The following is a 12,985-nucleotide window of genomic DNA, read 5'->3' as shown; positions in this document are numbered from 1 at the left end:
TGATAAAAGTAGGTCTCAGACTCACTGAGGCCCCTATTGTTGTTGGTACAGCAGCTCCTGGCCCACTGCTCCCCTGGCATAGTGGCTTCACATGGCAGCTGGGAAGGATGCTGGGAGGCTGACACAGGTTGAGGGGGCTCAATATGTATTAGTCAGCTGTTTATACTTTGTAGTTACATGGTGGGGCATAAGAATTATACATGGATTTTTAACTACATGGGGGACTGCCTCCCCAACCCAAGGGAAACGTTGAAGGGAAAGATGTATTTTAAAAGTTAGAAATGAAGCTGCATAACTCCACGAAGCTTGACTTACACAGGATGACATTTTAGGGGATGCAAAATATGTGAATTAGTGGGCATTGTACTGGAGTGTGTACATCTTATTATTATTATTATTATTATTATTATTATTATTATTATTATTATTATTATTATTATTATTATTATTATTATTATTATTATTATTATTAATAATAATAATAATAATAATAATAATAATAATAATAATAATAATAATAATAATAATAATAATAATAATAATAATAATAATAATAATAATAATAATTAAAAAAAAAGCATCTAATTTGCAATTGTTTAATTACAACATTTGAAGATTTTGTGGGTGACAAAATAAATACTTTCCAGAAAAGTTGATGTGATTGCTAAGATTTATTTTGTTCTTATTCCCAGCTACTGACAACCTTTATAAGCTATCCCTGCAAACCCTCAGTGCAGATGCTTTTCTGAAGCAACGACAGACCTCGCCAATTCCTGCCTCTCCATCTCCACCCCCTGCACAATTAGCCTTTGTTCCACGGAACACTTACAGCAGTATTGTGAACAATTGCAAGTATGTTCTGATGGTTAACATGTAACCAAGCTAGAAATCTGGAGGCAAGAAACTTCTACCATTATAAACTACTTTTTAACACAGGACTTTATATTTTAGGTTCCAGTTGTTATTTTAAGTCAGTGTTAACTCCCTTCCCTCTACACATGAATTGTCTGTTATATGAGATCCAATATACACTCATTTTTAGAGGGTTGATGTATAAAGGATTGGCCAAGGATCTGGTGAGATTTCTCAATCTGCCAATAGAAGTCAAGAACAATTAAAAGGAATAGTAAATGTAAGAAGTAAACAGAATGAATTTGATTAAATTAGACTGTTTGATATTCAGATAGGTGCAAAAGTCAGAGAGCTTGTTAGAAGGTATGTGTTCCTACCATCTTGGAATAATAAAACATAGACTCCTGTCAATGTGCCAGGATTAAACCTGCCAGTACAGCAAGGGATGTTCATCTCACAGCCATTCTGAAAGGATTGCATTGAGTGTCTGCTTGCTTCTGAAGCCAGTTCAAGTTGCTGCTGGTGGTTAGCTTCAAAACCCTTACATAACTTAGGACTCAGATGCTTGCATCTTGCTAAATCAGTCTTGCCATTTCTTAAGATCTTTACTTGGAGGCCCTAATAAGGAGCCCTTCCAACGGTAGGATGGTTACAGAAAAGAAGGCCCTCTCTGTGGTAGTCTTCCAACTTGGGAATGCTGGCTCCAAAGAAGCATGACTAGCAATGACCCTGCAGTTATTTTGGCAACAAGTGAAATGTTATTGTTTGTCCATGCATATTAAAGGGATGTGTAGCTCAGTCTTGTTATTTATTACAGTTTTATCTCTTTATTTATTTTTGTTGTAAATGTTTATTATTTATTCATACTGGTATGAAGAATTTTAATTGTGTCTATTGTAGAAGCCTCTGCAATTTTGAAGGAGGAATATTTTAGAAATATTTTAAATTGATTAAATAAAGCAGGGTCTGGTTCTCTCTGGTAAAACCACATCATCCAAACTCACACTGTATAGACATGTTTCAGACTAATTTTGGCTAGAGTTAAGTGAGAAAACAGGAATGCTTTCCTGTCAGAAAACTCCCTTAGCATCCCTCAGGAGAGACAGTGTTTGGATCACCTTTCCAACCATGCTTCAATACTAGTTATATATAAACAGTATTCTGGAAGAAATGGACAGAGGTGGTGCTTATTGTTAGTCCTCTCACAGTCACATTTCAGTTGCCAAAATGCTAGTCTGTAAATAGGGTGACCAAGCCCAGTACAGATGAGCTGTAAAAGAACATCTTTCTTTTTCATATTTTTAGTGAACCGAAAAACAAATTGCTCAGTGGTGCTAAACATAAAGTGGCAAAGGCAGCCTCTCTCCCTGGCAGGAATGGAAATCCGACTTTTGCTGCTGTAGCTGCTGGTTATGACAAAAGCCCAGGTAACATGCAGGTTCAGAAAAGTAATTGTTCGTCTTAATATATAACTGCAATACTGCAATGTTTCACTTATTTAAAACTCATTGTTGCAGGTGGTAGTGGCCCAGCAAAGCCTTCACCAGTTAAAACTGAGACCTCTGGTTGTATGAACATTTCACACACAGCTGTTGACAGTGATGGCTCTGACAGGTAACTTGAATTGATCTTAGAACAGAAGACTAATTTATCAAAGATAAGGAGAATAGCAGCTTTCTTTCTAAGAACTTGATTAGGAGAATGTGTCTGTTAAGTCCTGCCCATTGTACCTTAACAGTCCTTTACCACATTTTTCCTGTCACCTCATTTAAGATTGCTAAATCTGGGGGACAGATTGTTCAACCTTAAAGTATGTTTCCAGATTGGCTTTACAACAACAGGAATTACCTCTCACTTCTTTTGCAAGAAATTTATGGTGAATTGATAGTGTGTTAGAATATTTGTTGTCCTGGATAATTATCGGCAGTCCCGTGGTTTAGTTGTGTTCTGGTGTTCCTCATACTGAAGTTATTTTCCTCATAAAGCCTCTTTTCTCCTCCTCAATTTAGTTCGGGTTTGTGGAGTCCTATAAGCAATCCGAGCAGCCCAGACTTCACACCTGTCAATTCTTTTTCAGCATTTGGAAACTCTTTTAATCTAACTGGAGGTGAGTGGCCCATTGCAATGTTTTACAAAAAACTTGGAAGCAAAAGTAGCCTAAAAAAATTGAAGGCCACACAGCAGAGTGGACTGTTGCTCACTTGAAACGGGGGGGGGGGCAGTTGGGGAGGAGAATGAAGAGATCTTCTTTTCATTTAGCAAACAAATAGCTCCTCTTCATAATAAGAAGTGTCTTTCATTGTCTAGAGGGAACTAAAACATGTTTTATGGGTTGTATGTACCTCTTAACAGTATTAACTTTTGGTTTTTCTCCCCTCTATGCATCAAAATGCCTTCTGTCCTAGATAGAACCTAAAAGCAGGATGAGGTGTCTGGAGTAAATGTTGCTGGGTGGAATATGGTACCAAAGTTAGCATTAGTGTCTATTTTAGGAACACAAGCTTATCTTGAAAAGTTCCTTCAATTTAAAGGTCTCTCTGACTGTACAGCAGAAGGAATTGGATGAGTTTCCATGACAGTGGCTGAAATCCTCTTGCTTAGTGTAGTAAGTTACAATTAGAGTAGGCTCATTTGAATCAATTGGACTTACAAAGCTGACTCACCAAATCCCTAATGACTCACTGGGCCTGTTCTAATGCAGTTTGCTACACTAAGCAGCAGAATGTCAGCCAATGAATGGTATTCAGACTATCTATACTGATAATCTGCTTGTTCTCGTGCTTCAGTTTGGGGAGAAATTGCCCAGTTACAAGATAATTTACCCCCACAAATGCCATTTTTAATATGCATTGTAAATTGCTGCTGGTCATTTTCTCTATCCAACAGTCAAAAAAGAAATCCTAGTGGTATTCCTGTTCATACGTATAAGCTTGGATTCCATGTCCTTGATCTCCTGGTCTTCTCTGTTTTAGTCCAGGAACAGTCCTCTGCACCACATTCCCAATGCCACTTTGGAAGCTGGGGATGAGCAGGATCTTTGCATTTGCATTGGGTGTCAAAAGGTTTCATGTCACAGCATAACAGAGATATTTCTGTGCCCCTCTTTCCATCTTCTCTACTGCTCTTTCCATGTCAGGCCAAGGCAAGGGGAGAGGGATGCATTTTGCTTTCAGAATTTCCACTGTCCATACTTTTTTAAACCTTTTTAGATCTGAGAAGAAAGGCTGAAGGTTGTTTATATAGTAATAGAGCAATACCTAGGAGAGGTACTGCTGTCTATCTCCTATCTCAGTGTTTTTCTCTTAGCAGCTGGGGAGAGAGACTGGGTGTTCTTTTGGACAGTAGAGATGCTCCTTGGCATATGTCTGCTACAGTATAAACAAGCAGCTCCTGATTCCTCTCCAATTTGGAAATAGAGAGGTCAGCAGAAATCTTCCCAGTACTTGCTTTAAGGTTAGAATGCTCCAAACTTCAGTGCAGATGACAACATTTTCTCTCCTCTTTTCCTAACTTTAAGCGGGAGAATAGTTTGTACTTCTCTCAGTGGATCACTCCTATTGGTGAGCCAGGCAACTGAAATTATCAAATTCTGCCTTGCAGCTATAAGTAAGAGAGAGATTAAAACAACAAAAACCTGCTAAATAGAAAGCATTTCTCCCCAAAATGTATGCTTCCTGATAGATTGGTGAGAAAAATAAAATATTTCAGAAAACTAGCTGAGATAAGAAATGGATACCTCCTGTGTTTAAAAAAAGACATCTGATCACATTTCTGTAGCAGCTGTCAAAGTTCTGTTCCAAGAACATTTTGAGTCTTTCACTCCAGTGTCCTGTTAAGACAGGTCACCAGAGCACATACATTTTATTGAAGCCATTCATCTTCAAAATGTTAGAAGCAAGGTTTTATACCCCAAGGACTGTCCTTCAAGATGTGACTATTTAAAGCAAAACATTTAAAAAGCTGAATTAGCAGTTCCCAGGTCTTTAAAGAAAAATCAAAATATGGTATTATTAAACTGAATTGCTCTGTGAACTTTTTTTCTAACTTGGTTGTCGTAAAGGAGTAGTTTTCTGTTGTTAAGCACTAAATGAGGGGTAAGCAAGTTCTGAGAGTCTTAAGGCAAGACCCACCACAGGCCTTATCACAATTTTTTTAAAAAGAACCTGAAAGTGACTAGGAAAAAAATGAAGGGTTTAGAGAGCAAAACAAGGGCACTTATTTTAAAGAAGTATCACTGCTCCCTGAGATTTTGAGAAGTAGCATTCTCCATTTTCTGTGCAGTTTGTTTATTTTGTTTTGACAGGGCAGCTTCAGAGAGGCAGGAAAAAATGTGTAGGGTGTTTTTTATCTCTGAGCCACACAGTTCCCATCTGTGCACTAAACAGTGACTGCAGAGCTGACCTGGAACTCACTTATCTGACCAGTATCTGATAAAATCTGTTCCACATGTAAATTCTGTCTCCTTTTGTGTTTCTCTGTGCAAAGATATTAATGTAAACCATGGCAGATCATAATATTGTTTATAAACCTGTGGAGACACAGTGTAATATGGTTATGTGTTTTCCCCCCTCTCAGAAGTTTTCAGCAAACTCGGGCTATCATCATCTGCATATGGGCAAGATGCTCAGCGAAACTGGAGTGAGTTTACTAGTGTTCCTTCATCTATCTGGGACTCTTCAGCTACAGATGTGATACCTCCCTGGCCCACAAGTTCAGGATCCCCTACTCACACAACTTCAGTAAGTATATGCTTATTTTTTTACTATAGTTTTTTTTTACTGTTTATAAATGTTTTAACTCAGTGGTTCTTAACGTGGGCGATAATGCCCCCCAGGGGGCGATTTCATTTTTCAGGGGGGCGGTAGAACGAAAAGGGGCGGCGTGGGGGCGCTGGAGCAGTAGGGGGGCGCTGGAGCAAGCCAAACCTGTGAAGATGGCTGCAGCCTTTTTACAGTGTGCATGAATATATTTTCCTCCAATTTTAATTTAGTTTCAGACTTTTTGTCTTGAAATTTTTAGTTCCTGCATTTGTTTTTATGCCCTTTTTATATTTCTTTTTGTGTCTAAAAATTCACTTGCAACTAAATCATTAAATGTTACTTTTTGGGGGGCATTTCATTTTCTTGGAATTTAATTTTGTTTTCAGGGGTCATTGGATTTAAGTGTCTTAAATAAATAAACAAACAAACAAACAAACAAACAAATAAGATATCATCACCGCGGGGAGGGGGGCGATGATAACTTCCTCAATGGCTCAAGGGGGCGTTTCTTTCAAAAAGGTTAAGAACCACTGTTCTAACTGAAGGATAAGGGTTGTGGTGAGAGGCAGAGTGTCGTCCTAGTGAAGCTCTTCTACATTAAATGTCTCCATGTAAATTATTATTCTAACAGCAGTAAGCTCAATGTGTGTGGGATGTTTTCTTAATAGTTCTGAATGAGGAGACATGTACTTTTCTTATTCACTTCACAATTTTGAAAACAGAATGAGATTGTTCCATCTGAAGCTGCTGCAAAATTGTGACTTGTCAAACGTTATACACAGAGTTCCAAGAACAGGTCTCACTCGCGTGTGGACCAGTGAAAACTGAGTCTGACATTAAGTTTAACTCTCCAAAATGCAAAGATCTGCATTCAGCTGGTGTTTACATTTCAGTTGCAGTAAGGACTGTAGAACTCCTGTATTCAAATATAGTTTCATGCCTTCATATGATAAATATGTGTAAACAAGTCAATTCTGACTTTTGATGTCCCTTTCCAGGGCTTTCTAGGTATAGAGTACTCAGAAGTGGTTTACTGTTCCTTTCTACATCCATATAGATCATCTTTATTGTAAATAACTTCAGTACATATTTAACTAAAAACTAAAGAGGTATGTGACTGTCATTTTCCTGGTAGTTGCAGTTACATGTGTGTTGCAATTCTTGTTTTGTCTTTGTTTTTAATAATGCAGTCTATCCTTGGCAACCCAAATGGCCTGTGGTCTACCACCACCACTCCATTCAGCAGTTCCATTTGGTCAAGTAATTTGAACAACTCCCTTCCTTTCAACACTCCATCTAACACATTGCCAGGGCTTGATCTTGGGAATGAAAGTACCCCTCCACCACCTGCAGTTGCCCCAACGGTGAACAGCCCTGAAGACTTGGGACAAGCGTATAATCCTTGGCTAATTTGGAGCCCTGCAATTGGGAGAAGAAGCTCAGATCCTTGGCCTAATGTGCATTACCCACCTGAAAACTGAAATTCAGCAAAACCAAATGATAGTTGTCCAGATCTGATCATGGTAAATTCTGTAACACATCTGGAATGTAATTTGCAAGCCATTTGCTGCCACCACCACCCTTGCTCCTGTCCCCATCAGCCACGCCATTAAAATCTAGTCATATTTTCATCACTTGCTTCTCTTAAAGTCTTGCAATTATGGTAGTATGAAATTGCTGGCCAACTTGGAAAACCTGAGATATGTGGTCAAATATTTTTCATCAGTGACCACACCCTTGGTATTTTACCATCTGCCCTTGTAGTTTTTTTAAAAAACCTGGTAAATTCCAAAGTTCAGTGATTTTTTAAATTACCATGGTTTTACCTCCCCTAGTATTATGCTCTCAAACATAAATTTTAAAGAGCACCTTGTGCTAAAAATGCAGAATATTTTTTTAAAAATAAGGTCTTTGTCATGGGCTCAATGAATGTAAAAACATTAGGAGAAAAAAATGCTGAATATAAGAGCATTCTGTTCAAAGTATACATTTTATGTGCTGTTTGTACATTTGTAAACCTGAATGCATTTTTAAGTTGAACTGAAATGTGCATAGCCAATTCCTTGTGCTTTTCTTACCAATACAACTTTGAGTTGTATTTGAAAAATAAAACAGTGCTTTTTTTCATTCTTGTGTTATGTCTTTTTTGTGTGACCTAACATCCTTTGTAGAAAAGTTTAATTGACTTGACAATAGGGATTGTGTGGCAGAATTTCTTCCAATCTGCAGAGGCTTTTTTCTTCCTGGGAATGCTGTTCATACTTGCAAAAAAAGGTGAACTGCAGTGAATGTTATCTGTACAAGAAAACATTGTATAAAAATAACCATGTCATGTAAACCCCTCAGCAGCTACAGTGAGTTTACTAGTAGTAGACTTAGTGACAGCTGCTACAGTACATCTATCCTTCTGCTGAGTCACTGAAGAGAAGCTGCAGATATATCCTCACTCGTACTCCCAACTATACACTAAAATCTCTTTTTTGCTCTGAAATAATTCTCTACAGAGTAGAGAATGCATTCAAAGCTACAATATAACTGAGAGTGATGGGTATTAACATATGCTAAGGTAGACATATAATTGATTAAAATGAAGACTGTTGTTCAGCCAAAGCATTTGCACCGGATAATTCTTGAGACTAGTTTCAGGATATGTCCTGTGCAATATCCAAGTCAGCTTACTATATCAATTTTTAAAACTGATACAGCTTTAAAAAATCACAATACATTACAATAATAAAACACCATTAGGTAAATTATAATAAAAACAAACACTGAGTTGTGTGATTTTAAAAACTTTTAGAAATACAAAAAGAAGTGCAGCTCTCATGTTCCTCTCTAAAAAGCTGCATTGTTTAGTACAAATTAGCTATTAGAAATCTGGCCTGGTTTCAATGCTTAAAATTTCTTTATACCTAAAGCTACACTTGGTTCAGCAAAAACTGCTGTTTGGGACATTTTGGACGCCATTCATTTAAAATAAGAATTGCCCATCAGTGGCAAAATGCCTGCCTAAATAAAAATAGAAATATATATATATATGCCTGTCAAGGACAAGCAGGGAGAAGGCAGCCTAGCCTCCCTTGGAAAGGAGTTCCACAGCTTGGGAGCGATCATTGAGGAGATCCTGTCATGATTGCTGACTTTGAGAATCAGAGGGCAGAAAGAAGGGTACAATGGTGCCCCGCTTGACGATTACCTTGTTAGACGAGGAAATCGCTTTATGATGAAGTTGTGATCACAAAACAATGTTTTAATAGGGAAAAACCGCTTTACGACGATCGGTTCCCTGCTTCGGGAACCAATTTTTCACTTAACAACGATCTTTACAGCTGATCGTCGGGTCTTCAAAATGGCCGCCTGCTGTGCAAAATGGTTCCCTGCTGTGTTTTAGGACGGATTCCTCGCATTACAGGCACCGGAAAATGGCCGCCCTGTGGATGATCTTCGCTGGACGCTGATGTATTTCGTCCATCGGAAAGCATTGAACCGGTTTTCAGTGCATTTCAATGGGATTTTTACTTTTGCTTGATGACTATTTCGTTCTACAGTGATTTTGCTGGAATGGATTATCCTCGTCAAGCTAGGCACCACTGTATCTTTAGCTTAAAGAAGATTGAGAAGTAATCTTAAGAAGTAATCTTATAACCACCATCAAATGTCTGAAGGACTGTCATATGGAAGGTGAAGCAAGCTTGTTTTCTACAGCTCCACGGAACATGGCCCAAAATAAATAAGGAAAGATGTTTTCAACCAAACATTCAGAAGAATTTCCTGATAATAATCATTATTTGACAGTGAAATAGACTACCTTGAAAAGTGGTAGACTCTCCTTCATTGAAGTTTCTTAAGCTGAAGTTGGAGGGCCACCTGTCAGGGATGCCTTAGCTGTGGATTTCAAACTTTGGCAGAGGGTTGCCTTCAGTGATCCTTAAGGTTTCTTCCAGCTCTACAGTTCTATGATTCTATGATCAAGCAGCTAGCTCTAGCAAAGGATTATGAAACACTGTGAGGCTGAAAGACCCATCTGCCTCTTTTCTGTTCCCCTGCAACTGTGCAGCTTCAGTGCACCTTGAATCCTGCGTTAGGCTTAGCAAAAGTAGTGACTGTTAAACGTTAACTTCATATATGTATGTGGTATCTGGTAACATCTCTCTCACACTGTACTTGTTTCTGAACTCTTTAAGTCATATGGTCACATAATGAAACCATTACTAATGAGTGTAGCATTAGTACTTGGGTCTAATGGCAAATAGGTCTATGTAAACCATCTGTGGATATGTTATGTATCCCCTGGCACTGGATTTAATCTTAGAGAAAGGTACAGCCAGAGTGCATTCTTTTGACTAGGCTTGATTTCAAGCAAGCAATATGAGAAGCTGTAGAAATGCTACTGTAATTTAGCAGCCTATCAGAAGCTCTACTGAAAGAAAAATAGTCTCCCAGAATTATTCCTTCCATTAAAAAAAAATATTCAGACTTATTTATGTACAAAACATGGATGCAGCATTGCTCACTAAAAGCATAAGAATATAAATTTGAGCGTTCAAAACAAACCCGCAGTTACTGGAACAAGCAAGTAAAGCACACTGAAATTTACAAGTAAAGCACACTGAAATATGTTAATGTACTTACCTATGTATCAGTTAAGTATTTTATTGAACTCATTATAGCTTGCTGCTATAAAGGCAGAGCTATACGTTCTGATGGCAAAGTATGTAAATATGAGCATTTTGTTATGCATTAATTATGACTAATGCTATGGAACTTGTGGAATCGTATCTCTAATAATAGCTCACAGCTAAACAAAATGAATGCCTTTATACAGAATATTACTCTTACGCAACATAGATTACAATTACTAACTGGAGGATTATCAGACATGCAGTATAACAATTCAGCATCACGGAGGGGCAGAGAAATAGAATATGTGTCTTATGGAACATACAGTATGCCACTGTTTTATTTACTTATTGTGTGTGTTCCCCATAATGTATGTTAATCTATGTACATAACAGTGGACTTAGCAAAGTTCAATGATTTGGAGCACCTGGTGAAGGGTTGAGCTGCCTGTCTGTATAGTCAAGCTGTTAGTTGGATGCCAACCCAGTATTGCCAAATCAGCAGGATTTCAAATTAAGGCTATATATATATATATAGCTTATTGGTCCCGGTTTGTGACAAGATTTCAAAGTTTCTTGAGGAAGATTGAAGGAGCTGCTGTGGCTCACATAAAACAGGAAAATCTGATTAGGTAAACATTTCAGAAACCATGACAAAAATAAATGAAGCCCCTGGAACCCACCAAACCAGTGGAATTCAATTCTCTCTCTCTCTCTCTCTCTCTCTCTCTCTCTCTCTGCCATGAGGGACTTTTCATACAACAGTAGGTCAACACCACCACCTTGTGGCTAGAAGTTGATTGTCAAGTGTGATGGCATATTGTGCTACAATCTACCATCTTCATATATTTATTTATTTATTTATTTGATTTATATCCCGCCCATCTGGTATATTCTACCACTCTGGGCGGCTTCCAACAAAACACATATGCATTAAATGAGACAAAAGCATTATAACATAATCAATAACAAAAACAGTGCAAAAATATAAAATAATAAATAGCAAGAAAGAAGAGAGTTAAGTACTGACAGGAGGGAAGGCCTGAATGTACATCCATGTTTTTAGTTGGCTTTTAAATGTGCCCAGTATAGGGGCCTCACGAATCTCCGGTGGAGGTTATTCCAGAGGCGAGGAGCCACCGCCGAGAAGTCCCTGTTTTGTGTCTTTTCGGGTGATGTTCTGTTTTTAACCCCTTTCTTTGAAGTCACAGCACCTTGAGATATTTCCCTGTATGTGTATCACTCAAGGTTGTTGTTGTTAAGTTGTGTCAGACTCTTCGTGACCCCTTGGACCAGAGCACGCCAGGCCCTCCTGTCTTCCACTGCCTCCCGGAGTTGGGTCAAATTCATGTTGGTAGCTTTGGTGTCCCTTCTCCTCCTGCCTTCACACTTTCCCAACATCAGGGTGTTTTCCAGGAAGTCATCTCTTCTCATGAGATGGCCAAAGTATTGGAGCCTGAGCTTCAGGATCTGTCCTTCCAGTGAGCACTCAGGGTTGATCACTCAAGGTTAGGGGACTCTAATCTTAGAAAATCCCTGAAGGTATTTAAGGAGTCGTACATGAGAGATAACACCTCTCTGCAACAGCCATAGCATTACTGTTTTTTCCCCCTTAACCTGCCTACTTTCATCATCATCATCTTAGAATTGCAGAGCAGGAAGGTACCCTATATATAGATCATCAAGTCCAACCCTTGTCAAGGAGGCACAGTGAGGAATTGAACTCCCAACTTATGGCTCCACAGCCAGAGACCTAAACCACTGAGCTGTCCAGCAATTTGTTTGTTTGTCTGTTTTGCTGGGATGTTTTATTGTTGTGTTTCCTTGCCACATAGGCATGACAGAAGGAAAAACTCTGGCCTCTCATGGATTAAAACATTTTGAGGTTATGGAATGACAAAGTTCAATTACAAGAAGGCCCATGTACAAAAAGATCAAAATAAAACTCAGCTTCTTAGGAGGCTGATACACCAAATCTGTGTATAGCAAAGCATTTTTTTTGCCCTGTGCCTCCCCTTCCCCCTTCTAGATCCACACACATACTCCTTCACATACTCCATGGGCACCAAGGAAAGAGAAAACAGCGTTTAAAAACCATTGGGTTACGCCAAGAGTAGGAGTCCCTTTACATTTCTAAGGATTTGCTAGAACATACATTCAGCTTCAAGATCCTTTTCTCATGGAATGTTGTATATACATTTGGTCTGGCCCAATGAGGATCATTACCACAGGACTGAATCTGCAGCAAGAAATTCTATGAAGCTGCAACACTTAATAATCAGTGTCCAGCAATCATTACGTTAGACTGCACAGGGAAGCCACTGAAATCCACAAAAACCAGCAGAGCTTCAACACAAAAGAAGAAAGTCTAAAACTCAACAAAGCCTGGCTCCCAGCGCTGAAAAATACAGCCTGCCAAAGGTCAACGAACTCTACCCAGCCACAAGCACTAGTGATCACTGCACACAAAAGACCAGCTAACGACACCCATCAATCACAGTGACAGATCATCTCTCCCCCTTATCACAACAATACACCCAAACAAAAACATGCTTATCACCATAACCACCCAATCTCCTGAAAAGGACAAAAGCTATTTCACAGCTATAAATACTGAACTATCCAACAAACTGCAACAGAGCACAGAGTACTGGCTCCTGTCCTCTGAAGATGCCAGCCACTGAGACTGGTGAAACGTTAGGAAGAAAAACCTTTGAAACACAGTCAAACAGCCTGGAAAACCCACAACAACCA

General features: G+C 38.8%; 1 protein-coding gene across 4 annotated transcripts in view; it reads left to right on the top strand.

Moving 5' to 3' along the window:
* Window positions 1-7,739, top strand: part of TMEM131 (transmembrane protein 131) — a 129,035-nt gene extending 121,296 nt beyond the window's left edge. For 3 of the 4 annotated variants that reach the window (XM_020809554.3, XM_020809553.3, XM_078390335.1), the window contains 6 exons: window positions 693-852; window positions 2,158-2,279; window positions 2,370-2,466; window positions 2,862-2,959; window positions 5,428-5,591; window positions 6,803-7,739. In XM_020809554.3, the coding sequence (XP_020665213.3) occupies window positions 693-852; window positions 2,158-2,279; window positions 2,370-2,466; window positions 2,862-2,959; window positions 5,428-5,591; window positions 6,803-7,093 (932 nt within the window). In that variant the 3' untranslated portion in view covers window positions 7,094-7,739. Of the gene's footprint in view, window positions 1-692; window positions 897-2,157; window positions 2,280-2,369; window positions 2,467-2,861; window positions 2,960-5,427; window positions 5,592-6,802 lie in introns of those variants that run through there. The other variant, XR_013543502.1, reaches the window with a different exon arrangement.
* The last annotated feature ends 5,246 nt before the right edge of the window (window positions 7,740-12,985 follow it).

The sequence above is a fragment of the Pogona vitticeps genome, chromosome 3 (assembly GCF_051106095.1).
Source record: "Pogona vitticeps strain Pit_001003342236 chromosome 3, PviZW2.1, whole genome shotgun sequence".
NCBI lineage: Eukaryota > Metazoa > Chordata > Lepidosauria > Squamata > Agamidae > Pogona > Pogona vitticeps.
Note: the sequence above shows the minus strand (reverse complement) of the source record. Positions and strands in the feature narration are given on the sequence as shown.